Source organism: Lathyrus oleraceus, chromosome 7, assembly GCF_024323335.1.
Source record: "Lathyrus oleraceus cultivar Zhongwan6 chromosome 7, CAAS_Psat_ZW6_1.0, whole genome shotgun sequence".
In the NCBI taxonomy this organism is placed as follows: Eukaryota; Viridiplantae; Streptophyta; class Magnoliopsida; order Fabales; family Fabaceae; genus Lathyrus; species Lathyrus oleraceus.
In genome coordinates this window covers 92473980-92490230 of record NC_066585.1, presented here as the reverse complement: position 1 = coordinate 92490230, position 16251 = coordinate 92473980, and the positions used below count along the sequence as shown (strand labels likewise).

The window sequence follows — 16251 nt, the reverse complement described above, 5'->3', positions numbered from 1 at the left end:
AAAAAAATAATATTGTGTGCAATATCAAGGGTTAATGAATTAAGAATCCATGACAATATCATATCATTACATTTTTCCATGACGCGTAGTCTTCTAGTCTAGTTTTGGCAGATGATGCTTATGGGTTCCATGAACAAAGCCAAATTTAGATTAACCTTTAACGAAATGATAGTGGCTCGACGCCAAGTTGAATAATTGTCGCAATTGAGAGGTTTTGAATCAAGAAACATAAAGACAATATATACACAAATACATATTCTTTAATTTGATGATTATATAACTCAACTTTCTACTCATATAATTAAGCTATTATAATATAAGAGTTTATATATTTACAATAAGAATCATGAGATACAATTAGCTTTTATAACAAAAAATTTCAATCCGACCTTAAACGGAGAAAATTCCAACCTAACCTAAACAACTTGACCCGACACTTACTTATTAAGCTTCAAAGTAAATAATTTTAAATATTCAGTAAAAAAAAATGTTTTTGATGTTAAATTGTAATAATTTTTTTATATTTCCTTCTTCTAAAATTTTGACATACAAAATTGTGTCTATTAATATCTTTTATAAATATGAGATCTTGTACTTATTTTATTGTTTTTTAATACATTCAAATTTTTTTTTTTTGAGGAGGGCTAAAACTCTTCTTTAAGCAGCTTGGACTTAGCTGATCTGCTGCGTAAGTTGTCAATTTAGAGGGTAAAAGCATGAGAGAGGAATACACGGGGAAAAGTAGAATCCGTGCGCTATCGTTTAAGCCAATCCTAACCGTTGGATCCACACTCACGCGGATCGCTCCGAAAACAAAAACTCGCTCTATTTCTCCCTCTAAAATTTCAGTTGAATTCAATTCAAACACCTCTATAAAACCCTTTTTCCACACCGAATCAAAAAGCATCGGAATTAAATCACTTTTATTAATATCAGCTCAAAACAAATCTTTTAGAAGTTTCTCTCAATGGCTCGTACAAAGCAAACTGCCCGCAAGTCCACCGGCGGCAAGGCTCCCCGGAAGCAGTTAGCAACAAAGGCTGCTAGAAAATCAGCTCCGGCAACCGGCGGAGTGAAGAAGCCACACAGATTCAGGCCAGGAACAGTTGCCTTAAGAGAGATCCGTAAGTACCAAAAGAGCACCGAGCTTCTGATCCGAAAACTTCCTTTCCAGCGTCTTGTTCGTGAAATCGCTCAGGATTTCAAGACGGATCTGAGGTTTCAGAGCAGCGCTGTTTCGGCTCTTCAGGAAGCTGCTGAGGCGTACTTGGTTGGACTGTTTGAAGACACAAACCTGTGCGCTATTCATGCCAAGAGAGTCACCATCATGCCTAAGGATATTCAGCTGGCAAGAAGAATCAGAGGAGAGAGAGCTTAATTTGTTTCTAATCCAATTTCATTCCAAATGTTATTTTCTCAACCCTAGAATGAAATAGCTTCTACTAGTTTCTACTTGTGAATCTCAAACTCTAGATGTAGGACTATTTGAATGTTAATCAATGATGTTTCTATTATCATTAGTAATTTGCCTATTTATATTTAAGAGATTTCTTTAAAAAAATCTTCAATGGAATTCATACGAATCACACTAATAACTATCTTACTAGAAGTTCTCTCATTGACAAATAATTCTGCAAACGGTTCCATATATTCCATTTATTATTTTGAAACACATTAGAGAAACCAAAACAATCAAAGACAGGACACTTAAAAAAATGATGTGAAACCTGTTCATTAGAAACCGTTTCCCCAACACATTGACGATAATTTTGAAAGTATCGATTAAGCCGTGCTTTTGCCCAAGACAAATTAACCATTATCTTATTTACAGATATCAGAGTAGCGGAAAAATCCAATATTAATTAATTGGAGATACACACATATTAGAATGTTCTGAAGAAACAATTATAAACAAATTGAGCATCTTGCTCCATAGTTGTATTCTATGAAGTCTTAAGATTTCTTTTTGAGTTAAGGTACACTAAGCACAAAATGTATAAACTAGTCACCAGTGTAAATCAGAGTAAAAGAAGACATTGAAGATTACAATGCACCATAGCTAGAATTAAAAGTTAAGACATTAAAGATTACAATGCAACTCTTCTAACTACAGGAATAAGAATATCCAGCAAATGTTTATCACAAAAGAAAAGACTATTGTTCTTATTTACTAGGTCACACAGTATTTCCAAATTAACCTTCCATCCACCAAGCAATATACAATAGGGTCCACAGTACTATAACATTCATTTCCTGTATTTAATTTCAACATCACAATAAAGATAATTTCACAAAATATCAAATAGAATTTCTAGACCACAATGTACAGAGCACTTTGTTTACTTTTGAGCTCCAACCATAGTGATTCTGGAAGCATTTTGTTTACTCTTGTGTATTTCGAAATCGGACTAATAAATGTAAAGAGCACCTCATGCAAAGACATGAAGTTAGACGCCTGAAGATCTAAAACCCGAATAGATCAACAATATCTGATCATAGATGGCGTGCCTGAGCACATATCACAAATTCACTAAGAAAAAAAGAAGGAAAAAAATTTGAGAATAACAAAGATCTTGAAAGAAGTTTACATTTTTAATAAGTTACTACCTCTATTTTTTATTATATGTCACTTTGGAAAAATATTTTGCACCATAATATTAATGATTTTATAATATCAATGAATCATTAATGTTATTTTTTCTATTATACTCTTAAATATTTATTATTCTCTTTCATTTCAATTATGTCAATTTGTCTTTCCAACATCATTAATGAATGACAATTTTGTAAAATCCTTTATAATTTATCTTTTTCATACCATAATTATTACCTTTCTTAATACGTGTGAAAAATAAAAAACGACTTATAATAAAAAACAAACCGAAGTAGTAAAGACATTGAAAAAAATCGCTCAAACTCCACAAACTCTGAAAATTCCGAAGTATGGTAAGAGAATTTTACAAATTGATGTCAATAATCATTATTGGAGAGCTCTCTTAATAGAAGACATTGATGGAAAAAAATATTATTATGGTCTTGTTAGTGGTCAATTCAAAGAAGCCGGAAAATATTATCACACCACTTATAAGGAATCCCCTGCAGTAAGTTGGGTATCCAAAAGATTGACTTCCACTTGAGAGGCTATCAGTTTAAAGTCCATATGGATAATTTTTCTTTTCCTAAAATCTTTTAATTTAAACCTAAAATGCCTCAAGATCCTCAAACTCTTTGACTCAAAGATTGTTGGTTTTTCAGATATGATTTTTACCGTAAAACATATCAAAGAACTCAAAATATGATCCATAGTTTGCTTTCCGAAGCTATGAAACTCATCCAGATCATTACTACTAAGCCCACATTTCCTTTGAGGAAATTTTACTTCATACCCCTACGTTTAGACTCATACCCCAATAATTTTTTAAAAATACCAATTTTATCCTTAACTGATTTTAACCAATTTACCATTTCATTTTTATCATTCAGTTGACACTTCCGAAAATTACACATTCCACCCTCGTACCGGAACTCCTGAAAAAAGACTTCTGGTATGTATTTTTTTAAAACCGAAAGACTTTGACAAAGACATCCGGAACATTGCAAACAGTAAACCGGAAGACTTATTGAAAGAGTTCCGGTTCTTTTAAAAAAAACATTCTGGAACACTTATTGAAAGAGTTCCGGTTAACAAAGTGACACATACCGAAACTCTTTGTTGAAGTCTTCCGGTATTATTTTTGTGTATTCCAGAACTCTTCTTTGAAGACTTCCTGTTTGCATTTTTTTTGACATTTTTTTATTGTGCAGGAATGGAAAATCTTCCCCAAATATGTGTAGATACTTCTGATGCGTTTTTAACGACGAAAATATTTGGTACACGAGAAGAGGTGATCAGATGGATTAAAGAGGTTGGAATCGATAGTGGAACCCAAAGTAACAAATTAATATTTGGTTGTGATAAATATGGGAAACACAAGGATACTGATAGTGGAACCCAAAGTGCGTCCAAGAAATGTGGATGCCCATTTAAAATCAGGTCGACTTTGGCGAAAGATGGGTCTGGTTGGAAGATTGATATAAAATGTGAGTTCCACAATCATGGTTTACATGATAGATTAGAAGGTCATTCCTTTGTTGGTAGGTTGACCACAGATGAGAAACAGCATGTCGCTGATTTGACAAAGAGACATGTACCACCTAGACACATATTGCTTTCCTTGCAAGACCGAGATCCAGAGAATGTCACTCGGATTAGGCAAGTATACAAGCATAAGAGTGTGATACAAAAAGAGATAAGAGGTCCTAAAAGTGAGATACAACATTTGTTTAAGCTTATTGAGGATGCATACTATGTGTATTGGAGTAAAAAAAGGATGACTCGGAAGTTGTGAGAGAGATATTTTGGGCCCATCCTGATTCAATTAAGTTGTTGAATATTTTTTCTATTGTGTTAGTTATGGATATCACCTACAAGACAAACAAATATAGACAACCTTTGTTTGAAATTGTTGGCATGACATCAACCGAGTTGACTTTTGATGTTGCATTTGCGTATATGGAGTCTGAGCATACAATTTTTTTTATGGGTATTGGAGAAACTTAAAGAATTGTTTGTGAAGAAATATTTGTGTCCACAAGTGATTTTGACAGATAGAGATCTTGCTTTGATGAAAGCAATTGAAATTGTGTTTCGCAGGTCGATTAATTTGCTATGTAGATTTCACATTAACAAAAATGTTGGTGCAAAATGCAAACAACATGTGGTGAATGACCTGCAAAAGACGATAAACACATTATGGATGGGAGTTGTTTGGGCTAGTGATGAGGTTGAGTATGGTCAACAGTTGCATCAACTTGAGCAAACATGTGTTGATTATAGTGAATTTATTAATTATGTGAAAGACACATGGTTGACTCCACATAGACATAGATTTGTTGGAGCATGGACTAATCTAGTGCTACATTTGGGTAACACGATGACTAATCGATACGTGTTATAATTTTTTCTATGTATTTTTTTTATATGTGATATTTTTAATATTTTCAAAATGTTATCGTTATATGTGATATTTTTTCTATGTGTTATTTTCAATATTTTTAGGGTTGAATCTGCTTATTGGAAGTTAAAGCAGATGTAGGAAATAGTATAGATGACATGGTCAAATATTGGGAAGCTATGAATAACAACTTGAGGTTACAACTGGGTAACATTAGAGCTTCTTTTCAAAAAAAATTACGAAGTTGAGCACGCGCACATAAATCCATTTTATGGTAATTTGCGTGGTTCAGTGTCTCGAGCTGCTTTGAGACGTATTGCTGAAGAGTTATTGAGAGTTGATTATGTTGGAACCAACAGGAAAATATGTGGTTGTACTCTTAACAACATCTTATGGGTTACCTTGTGCTTGTGAGTTAGGAAGATATGCACTATGTGGTATACCGATACCCATAGATGTTGTTCATGTTCATTGGAGGAAACTAACTATGGACGTTGAGTTAGAGGTAGGTGCAGATGATGGACCAGAGGTGGATATGACTTGTGCAATAAATGAATTGTGGAAACGGTTTAGGTCATTAGATGTTATTGGGAAAAGGGCATTAAAGAGTAGGGTATGTGAACTTGCATACCCCACAATGACTCCATTGTGTCCACCACCCGAGAAATTAAAAACCAAAGGAGGAGTGAAGAAGAAAGGGAAAAAACCAACAGAATATGATGTTTATAGGGACCCTCCGTATCATGAGTATGTTGATAAGGCATCTCAATCTTCACAAAGACAATCTCAACCATCACAGACTTCGAAGAAGTTAAAATTATCAAAGAAGCAACCACAATCACAGAAACATTTCACTCTTCAATTTCCTAATCATATTAGGTCATACATTGAAGATGTAGTTAATGTTTAATCAGATGGTAATTGTGGATTTAGAGTCATTGCATCATTGCATGGATATGGTGAGGATGGTTGGTCAATGGTTCGCAGAGACTTGGGGTTGGAAATAATAGACAAGGATAAGTCAACTTTGTATGATAAGTTATTTTGTAATCGGTTGTCAGAAGTGAGAGAATCTTTGATGATATAATCCTTTGGTTCACAGCCACCAGAAAAATGATTGACTCTACCAGATATGGGTTACTTGATAGCGAATCGCTATAATGTTGTACTTGTCTATTTAGGAGATCCGTGCAAGACTTTCTTTCCTATGACAAGTTCACATTCACCAAATGTCTCCATTTATTGCATTGGTTTTGTTAACCAAAATCATTGGGTTCATGTACGTATTTGATTTTATATGACTTAATGTTTTAATTATTTCACTTTATTAAATATATGTTTTAATTATTGTCATCAGGTTAACATGAAAGATGGGTTTCCGTTGCCACCGATCACATTAGATTGGAAGAAGTTTCGTTGTGAAGAAGCAACGTCTTGGATGTTAGGATTTGCAGGACGTCTACAACATTGACAATTACTTACGCCTATATTAGCATGAATATGTAATCAAAACATGAATATGTAATCAAAACATGAATATTATATTATGTCTATTATATCCAATTCTAAAACTTAATACATAAATCAATGTGAACGAGAAATATGCAAAGCTTCAAATAAATTAGCAAACTGTGGATCTTCCTCTTCGGCATTAACCTATCTCAGATAACGATGAATCAATGTAGATACACGAGCCCAATTAGGATCAGATGGTCCTGCATCATAAACAAGAACTGGTACCTCTCTTGGTTCGTCACGATGGGGAGGGACCAAACGTGGATGTGAAACACAATAATACCACTCTAGATAACCATCTTCTATATCAGATGGAGTGGTGGTCAGGATAGTTGGACGGATCACATCAATAACGCTCTGATGGTAACCAATCCAATCAACATTAATATCAGTCGTCATCATACAATCAAGAGGTGGGGATGGAACATACTGCTTGTACCCGAACTGACGTAAACATCTGTCAGGCAAGTATGAAACAACTCTGTCACCCCACTTCAAATACCCCCTGTAAAGACATAACTCATCAAACTGACGTCATCCTCTATGATCCTCAAATGGACGCCATATGACGTCGACAGGTGTCAGCTCGTCCAAAATAGGTCATAAATCATCCACCTTCAGGACTCCTTGCCTATAGGACCATCTCATCGCTCGAGGAAAACCACAATTATCAGTTGGTTTCCATTTCTCTCCTTTTTTCCAATAGTTTGAAAGTACTCGTGAATCCAGCACTATTACAAAATAAAAACATAATAAACAAAATAAATTAAGTTAGCATACTTTATAAAATGAATCCAACACTTAATAAACAAAATTAAATTATATACCTGTAGTAGAGTAAGATATCCACCGATCTGCTTACAACTGAACATGGACGCACCTGTATAGGGTAACTAGTGCAGCTGCTCCTCAACTATATCTCAAACATCTATCTAAGTCGGTAAACAACAGGAGATATCGTGCCTCGACAAGTGTAAAGGTCTTGTCGGCAAAAATTATGGAACCCACAAACATTAACAAATATTCTCTAGTCGCATATGCCCAACTAGAAGCAGCTCTATGATGTATGAATAAATCTTATAACCACTCCAATTTATAATAAGAACCCCTGCAACTACGAACATGTGATTGTGCCTCACCATGTGACACTCCTAAGTAGTCAACAACAAGTTCAACAGCAACCTCTTCAGTGACATCCTGAGGACTCCAGAAGACACCCCTGATGGGCAAGTGAAGCAGACATGAGACATCATCCAAAGTAATGCTCATTTCACCAAACGATATGTGAAATGAAGATGTCTCTAGATGCCATCTTTCCGCAAATGCAGATACCAGATTTGTGTCTATCTTGTTCAAACTAGTTCTCTAAAGTGAAGATAACTCAGACCTAGATACCCAACTCTCCACCTGTTATGGAAGAGCTAGTGGAACCCTCAATGTCAGCTTTAGTCCGTGTCCAGCAACCTTTAACTATTTCTTCGGACATCTTTCCTAAAAACAATTAAAACACATATTTTAAAACACAATATAAAATATTCAAATATTAGTCAATTTCAAATATATGTCGTTTATTTACCTCACCAAACCATAAATGATGAGCAACATGATGCTCGTACTTTACCAAAAGAGACGTATCGTACGACCCTCCTAGATATCCAGTCGGCTCTGCTGTAGATGAAGATGTGCCCCAACATAAATTATGGTCTGGAATCCTACCATATGCATCTCGTCTTCGAACCACTATAAAAAAAATTATAATAAAATAATTTTAAAATAAATAAATAAATAAATAAAAATGCACCGGAACACTTCTTAAAAAAGTTCCGGTGTGGAAAAAAAATTGGTTGACTACCGGAATACTTCTTAAAAGAGTTCTGGTTTAGTTCATACAAATCGGAAGTCTTTAAGAAAGAGTTTTGGTATATACTCTTACAAACCGGAAGACTTTCTTAAAGAGTTCCGATTAAATGTCCCAAAACTGCAGCGAGTTGAAAGTCTTTGAAGAAGTGTTCCGGTATATGTTTTGTGAACCAGAAGACTTACTCTCAGTGTTCCGGTTTACAAGGGCAAAAATGCTCTTCCGGAAGTCTTCAGGCGCAAATGAAAAAAAAATTCATTTCTGAAAAACATACCCTATTTATATAAGGGTATTTTGGTCCAAAAAAATTAATTATGGGGGTATGGGTACAATTGTAGGGGTTCGAGGTAAAACTTTCTTCCTTTGATCCTTATGATCAAACCTCTACCAGCCCATGCATTTACAACTAAGAATCTCTCTTATAGGATACATCTGTCCTCCTTACCATCCCAACTCAAAGAATATGTAAAAAATAATCTTTTTTATTTTATGACTAAGATTATAAAAAAGAAACGCCCAAATCATACCTATTCCTTCCCTAACACACATTTTCTTCTATCATTCATAATAAACCCGAATTTTAAATTTATAAAAAACCATTTAAGATATTTTTGGTGTGCAACCAGTTTATATATTATGATTGTCCTTGTCCCAAATGAAGCCATGTATAAATAATCACATAATGAATCCAATGAACCACAAGTCTTTAATTCAGACTACTCTCAAATGGTGTTCTCCATTGAAATGATGGAGAAATCAATTAAAATCAGACCTTGACAAAGTCAAGGAAAGAAGATTATCCCTAGAAGTTGTTGGCATACTCAAAACCGTTTTCTTCCAACACATGCCATATCAGATAGATCTTGTAACTAAGCTCCTCATTTGTAGAATTTACGTTGATCTATAAAAACTATTGATGATTATCCTCTAAGTTTAAAAGTGGAAAAAAATAATTAATTAATTATATCAACTTCAACAATCTCCATGATCAAGAAAAAATTAAAGTTGATACGTACAAGTTAGGAAAAGATTAGGATACAAGAATTTGGAGAAAGCTCGGGTCAAACCCCTCGGCAGAAACAAGATTCTTCAATGAAAACTAAACCATCGGAAGGACACGTGGAAGAAACTCGAAGGAAAATGCTACATGTCACTTGACAGTATGAGTCATCTCCTTATCCGAATTACTTTTTAGAATAATACTTATCTGATCAAAATCTGTCTCTGAATCATGAGCCCATCTTTAAAGACTGATTTTGACAAATATCCATTAAATGTCATTAGCGAGTTTTATGAATAATTGTCAGGTTGTCACAAGCTTATTTTTATGAATAGTAGTGTTTTATTTTCTTGAGTAAAAGTACTACAATAATGTATCACTATAGTCAAAAGTATGCTGGTCATTTGTAAAAGGCATTCTAATAAGACTTATTATGGCATGTTTGTAAATAATGTGATTAATGTATTTTGTATACCTCCTTAGCTATAAAAGGGGATGTCTTGTATCATATTAAGATAAGAGAAAACGAAATAAAACTTGCGTGCTTAAATAAAAACATGTTACGAAAATATTTTTTTTGTTGAAAATTTTAGTTATTATGTTCCTACCATAAGGTTTTAATAGAGATGCAATTATGCTCTATATTTGTCTAAAAACTAAAGATTCTGTGTATCATAAAACATGTAACCACCTATCCATGTTATGGTCCTCACTATTTAATTTTAATTATGTGCTTGAAATTTTATTATGACTATGGATGATTGTTTGTTGTCTCACTTGATGACATAGTTAAGACTGATTTTATAGTATATGAGGTCCCACTATTATATAATGTTAATTTTAATTATGTGCTTGAGAATATGTGCTTGAGACTTTATTATGACTATGAATGGTTGTTTGTTGTCTCACTTGAGGATATAATTAAGGATGGTTTGATATGAGGCTTCAAGACGAAACTTACTACTTTCTACTTTCTGCAAATTCAATCATGACCAAACTAGCAAATAAAGACAGGACTGAAGGTTGTGAAAAAGAGACTTGTATCAACACAAATTATAATTATGTTAGACTCGTTTAATTACATTTATACACAAAAATTGGGAAAACATCATTAACAATAGTTAGAAAAGACTACTTTAAAAAAATTTAGATGATTATTATTTGCTTGCTTAAAAATGTTTATTCGTTTGTAAAAATTGAGATAATCACTATGCTTTTTTTTTTATACTTCTCCAATCTCCACTATGCACGTTTTGTTTTGTTTAATATGATTCGTTTGACTTGACTAGTTTTAGTACGAAATCAACTTATTTGGGATGTTAGTTACTAGGACCCAAATGGATACAGAATCTGTTTTTCAACTCCCTTCCAAGCACCACAACTATGTATCCTATCCATTTGACGAAAGCTCACTAGAGAAGAGTACATCTACTACTAAAAGACAGGTATGTTTGGGTTAATGATATAGGACAAAATAAAGTTGAAGGAAAATGGAGAATCATCAATTTTTTAAAATCTAATTAACAAGTTACATTTCATAACACTCAACTTCACCCTATACCACCAACCCAAATAAACCTTTAAAGTGAACTAAGTTATGAAACCCCGGTGCAGCTTAAGCTAAATTTGTTGCCATACCATTGAAATACAATATTTTAGCTGCAAATATATGAAGGCTTAAAAATCAGAGATGCAGTTACAATGTACATACACCATAAATGAAAATAGAAAGGCCAATATTTTACTAGCATTAAACAGCCCACAGTAACAAGTTCTGCAGGAAAAAGTTAGGATATGATACATGTGCATGCACAGAGAAGATGCAATTCAATGCTGCAATGAAGAACAAGAGAGCTTGTTTGCAGAGAACACTACAATGTGGTAAACACAATGAGCATTCTCAGTATGCAATTCCTGTTTTTCTTGTAGCAATTTGGCTTCCTATTTAACAAGGATGGCGACATTCTTCCGCTTTTCTCATCATCCATTTTGTATCATTTGATTGTTATCGTCAAAATTCACCAAACAGATTTCTAAAGTAATTTCATTCTCAGCTAATTAGTATGACTTGCCTGGTTACCCATAGAAGACATCATATTTCACAGACTGATATTGAGTTAAAAAAGGGCCATTAATTTTTTAAATATTTAAAGAAGCTAAGAATAAAATCTTAAACTAAACTCTGTTCAACTCAGTATTATGTTTGTCCAACTGATCTGTCAACTCTTTCTTCCACTCCTGGATCAAATGTTCTTGTTTTTTAATCAGCTCGTTTTTTTCGTTAAGCTCATCTTCCATAAGAGCAATCTCCTGGTTAGACAATACATGCAGTTGAAGTTTAGATAAGAATGTTAGAAGGTCTCGGACTGAAGAAAAACATTATTTCGTAGTGGTCAGCATACCTTTTTGAGCATTTCAGCTTTTGATGGCTTATCCTCTCGCTGCAGACTAATAAAATAAAGTTGAAGTTTCTTGGCGGCCTCCATAAAATCTCTAGCATGGCGATCCACGTCGACTGATAGAAAAAACCCAACCAAACTCCATTAAGATCATTTTTCAAATATATTAAAATTTGAATAGTTTGATTGTTCTACTTCAAATTTCTATGTTTGCTGATAACTACAAACATAACTAGAACAAAAGAGGAATTTCTCTTCTCAATGTGTATTAAGGACCGGGAAATAGGAAGACATTAACCTCACAGCTAATTTTAGTACTATGGCTCTATTTGAAGTCACACCACAAGAGTTATATTTGAACTCAAGGCTAACAAGGTCTAAATAAATGCAAATACAGCTCATCGTCTTCGGCCCTACAATGTATCAAATTAAAAAATCAAAATCATAACACTGAATTTCATTTGAAGATTGTACATCAACACATCCAATTTTCACTCATTTATGTGGTTATATTGTATCATGCCAATAATTATTGATTAAAATATGGTTCACTGATTCTTTATAAATTTACTTAACTACTTCAAAATCATCAATAGTAACCTTTTACCACCCTTCTTTTCTCGCCATTGATGATTGGTGCATTCATAACTGCACATTTAACAATGTGTCAACAACTGAATTCCACAAGGGAGGCAATGTTGTTGCAAGAATGCTCATCTTTAACATAAAAATATATGTTAAGCCACTTTAACAGTTTTACCTAACAACTTAATTATAACATGGTACATCATATTCATCCATTGATCACACAAAAGTTCTCAAGTGAGCAACACACATAGACTAGATAGAAACTGCAATCATGATTCCTCACAAACTGAGGGTATCATCAGATACACCAAATGCATCGCTTTCACAAGTTCCATGCAGCCCATTAAGGAACAACATTTTATATTTATAAATATAAAAGAATATACATGCAAAGGTCATCATCTTTTATTCATACTTTTTTATATAGAGTCTACATATTTATGAAGAAAAATTACAAAAAATGTAAACTAAATCAAAAGGCAAAATGAATATTTTGAGGTCCCATGACTTCTAGCCAGAGTAGTCAACGGCGGCCAATAACACCACTATCCCACTATAGCGGAGCGGAGGCTGGCCGCTATGGGAAGAGTCTTAGCAGTGCATAACACAATAGTGGCCACTATAGGGTAAGTAGCATGTGGCGGGGCGAAGCGGTTCCTGGCCCGAAGCGGTTTCTGCCCCGCTATCCTTTTCCCCTTTGAAAAACTGAAATTACCATTAAATTTATAACATTTTAAGGGTAATTTTGGGTTTTTCAATCAAATTTGAGTTAAGACTCAACCCTAACCTTCCTTTACCAACGTTTCTTCACTTCAGTTGTTCTTGTTCCAAAGAAAAATCATGAGTTCCTCCCTCACCTCTCTCTGCACTTCGTTCTTCCCTCTGCAGTTGTTCCTCCTCTCGGTCACCATCTCCTCCCTCTCCTCCATCATGTCTTTCTTTTCACGTTGGTTTTTTCTTCTTGTCAGTTGCTTTCTTTTTCTTCTCTGTTTCTTTCTTTATATGCTACATCGCTTCTTCCCCCGAGTTTGTGTTTTTCTTTTTCTGCTTTGATCCTCTATTTTTTCCTACCTCTGTTATACTTTTTCTTCCGTGTTTTTAATATTAATCACACTTGTATTCTCAGTTTTAATTTTAGTCACACTTTGTCTTCTCTATTTTTATTTTAATCACACTTTGTCTTCTCTATTTTTATTTTAATTACACTTTGTCTCCTCTATTTTTATTTTAATTACATTGAAGAAAATGAAGAGTTTGAAGATGATAATAGGGTGGGGGATGAAGAGGAATATGTCGAAGAAAAAGACTTGTTTGATGATGAGTTTTCGTTGTAAAGACTTCAATTATGATAATATTTGATTTCTATGATAGTTTGAATTTTAATATTTGGTACTTAAGATTGAATTTTGGGATGTGATGTTTTGATTAAGATTTGTTGATGTTGATCAAGAGTTGTTGATGGTTTTAGAGTGTTTTTTATTAAGTCTCGTGCTTTGGTTTGTGAATATTTTAAGGGTTTTTGAGTTATTTGTTTAATTTTACATTAAATATATGTTTATAATTATTATTCATGTAACTTGTCCCCAAAAATGATCAAATAGAAAACATCCCGCTGTACACTATCCCATAACCCATTTTTGGGGTCAGCCGCTCTGCGCCACCATCTGGGACTGACTACTCTGCTTCTAGCATTTATATCAGTCTCATACAAGATTGTATTCAACTGCACAATTACTCCCTAATTGGCACCATTTAAATCAAAACGCAATTTACATGGAGCCTGTTTGAGACTTGATCATTAGTGGTGTAAATAATTGTTTGACTACTAGTCTGAATCTAATGACACATGGAGCTTTCACTCAAGAATCCTATAATGTATTTTATGTTGGCATTAAGCATTTTCATTCCTTTAAACTTAAAATTAAGTAACAGTGATTATCTTTTGGCTTTGTTATAACAAGTCAAACTATTTACTCACAACTTGTAACAAGTCATCCAATTTTATACATACAAAACATTACAGCCTCGCTTGAAAATATCTTGATTAAATTATTTATGGTTTACATTTCAATTAATATACTTAAAGAAAGTATCAGAAAAACAATATTGACAGAACTACTAAGCTATCATGTAATTTAATTTCTAATACAGGGCATAGAAATCTGAAATTTGAAAGATCTGTAGTTAGTAGTTACTCACTTTGATGAGAAGGATGGGGGGAACGGTCTATGGCTTGAAGCTCTTTGGCTGGCAAACAGGGAAGCAGAGCAGCCTCCAAAGCCATAACACATGAAATCATATCATCCTTTGAGGGAGGAGGAGGAGGTGGAAGAGGAGGAGAAGATGGCAGCTGTTGATCAACTGTGTCAACTACTTGTCGGTCACCCATATTTTCAGACCGCTAAGGGAAAGACGAGATCATCAACATGAAATACAATGAAATGAATACTTGATAATAAGGTTGCATTTTTCATGCCAATAAAAGATTAAATATCCTATCATAGATCAAACAAAACCATAATACCCTAGTATACCAACTTGAATTCACATCTAGCTTAATGTTTTGGCCATAATTTGGAAATGCTTACGTGGAGGATTGAAAGAACTAGATAGGGCTTCTCCAAGGGTTAGGGTTTCAGTTTGTGGATAAACAGTAAATATGCAATCACCAAACTTGTTCGATGTTCACAGGTTCCGGTGTTACTGAAATCGAACAACTAGCCTAGCATTGCACATGCATTTTGTGATGTTTTGAGTAATTGAAGAAAAAATGAAAGAAAAATCAGCGGCTTTGTGAAGAAAGCTAGAAAGATGAAGAGGAACCTGCGCAGCAGACGGTGAGTGGGAAGAGGTGAACGACGACTGGTTCTGAGGCGGCGCAAGGTGAAGAACGGGATTTCTGTTGGCGTTCTCTTCTCTTCTCAGATGAATCAGGGCGTGGGAATGTATGTGAGATTCTCAGTTTTCTTCCCTCAGTTAGATACGAGAATAAGAGGAAACGAATTCCACACGAAGTGTAATTATTAAAGCACACTTACCATTCTATCCTCACTTACGATACCCTTCCTTTTTGAAAAAAAAAAGCATTAATTCACGCATTTGAATGAAGAATTAAATCGGACAGCTCTCATTCAGAGTTGATAATTTTGAAAAAAATAAATTTGTTTTTTTTAAAGTGTTTGATCGAAATCAAACGGTCACTTTTATGTGAATAATATGGAATATTAAATTTGTTTTTTCTGAATTCTTTGATCGAAATCGAAACCAACACATACAAAAGTTATCGAAGTGAAGTGATGTTTAAGTTGATGGACAATGTTGATGAATCGATAGCAAGACATAAGATGAGATTGGTAGTTCGGGGTTTTCTTCAGAGAGCATGTGTCGACTACTCTGAAGTATACATACCATTAGCAAGATTGGAGACTGTTTGACTAGTCGTCGTCTTGACATGCAATCAAGGTTGGTCGACATTTCACTTAGATGTGAAATTAACATTTTTGAATGGTCCTCTAGATGAAGAGGTATATGCCACACAACCTCCTGGGTTTATAATTTAGGAGGAAGTAGGGAAAGTATACAAATTGCACAAAGCGCTTGTGTCTCAAGCAGACACCTAGGGCATGGAACAAGAAGATCGATTCATACTTAGTCGAGTTGTGATTCGTCAAATGCAAATATGAGTATGGTGTCTGTGTTCAGGTTGTGGCACGAGATATAACAATCATCTGCTTATATGTCGATGGTTTATTAGTAACTGGAAGTAGTTTTGAGAAGTTGTCGAAGTTCAAAGAGTTGATGAAGAAGGAATTTCAAATGTCGGATTAGAGAAATTTATCTTATTTCATAGACATGGAATTTCAAATGTAGAAGTAAGGTATGGTGTTACATTAAAGA

At 34.2% G+C, this 16251-nt stretch overlaps 2 protein-coding genes across 4 annotated transcripts; one reads left to right on the top strand and one right to left on the bottom strand.

The window, feature by feature from the left end:
* The first annotated feature begins 894 nt into the window (after positions 1–894).
* LOC127103982 (histone H3.2) lies at positions 895–1520 on the top strand. Its single transcript, XM_051041210.1, has one exon. It carries the CDS (start codon positions 968–970, stop codon positions 1376–1378), a length of 411 nt encoding a protein of 136 aa, XP_050897167.1. The 5' UTR covers positions 895–967; the 3' UTR covers positions 1379–1520.
* Positions 1521–11086: 9566 nt separating this feature from the next.
* On the bottom strand, positions 11087–15493 carry LOC127103980 (mediator of RNA polymerase II transcription subunit 28). 3 transcript variants are annotated; one of them, XM_051041205.1, is made up of 5 exons: positions 15178–15387; positions 14943–15076; positions 14554–14755; positions 11770–11882; positions 11087–11677 (listed from the first exon to the last, which is right to left on the bottom strand). In XM_051041205.1, exons 3-5 carry the CDS (start codon positions 14741–14743, stop codon positions 11543–11545), a joined length of 438 nt encoding a protein of 145 aa, XP_050897162.1. In that variant the 5' UTR covers positions 14744–14755; positions 14943–15076; positions 15178–15387; the 3' UTR covers positions 11087–11542. The 3 variants fall into 3 exon arrangements, with proteins under 3 accessions (XP_050897162.1, XP_050897163.1, XP_050897164.1); XM_051041207.1 differs by lacking the exons at positions 11087–11677; positions 14943–15076 and adding exons at positions 12065–12179; positions 12367–12414 and having other exon boundaries at positions 11769–11882; positions 15178–15408; XM_051041206.1 differs by lacking the exon at positions 14943–15076 and having other exon boundaries at positions 15178–15493.
* Positions 15494–16251: the final 758 nt, after the last annotated feature.

Coding starts and splice junctions, on each gene's coding strand:
- LOC127103982 (XM_051041210.1), top strand. CDS start 968: ATGGCTCGTACAAAGCAAACTGCCCGCAAGTCCACCGGCGGCAAGGCT.
- LOC127103980 (XM_051041206.1), bottom strand. CDS start 14,743: ATGGGTGACCGACAAGTAGTTGACACAGTTGATCAACAGCTGCCATCT. Junction 11,883..14,553: donor CCCCCATCCTTCTCATCAAA/GTGAGTAACTAC, acceptor TTTTTCTATCAG/TCGACGTGGATCGCCATGCT. Junction 11,678..11,769: donor AAGCTGAAATGCTCAAAAAG/GTATGCTGACCA, acceptor TTGTCTAACCAG/GAGATTGCTCTTATGGAAGA.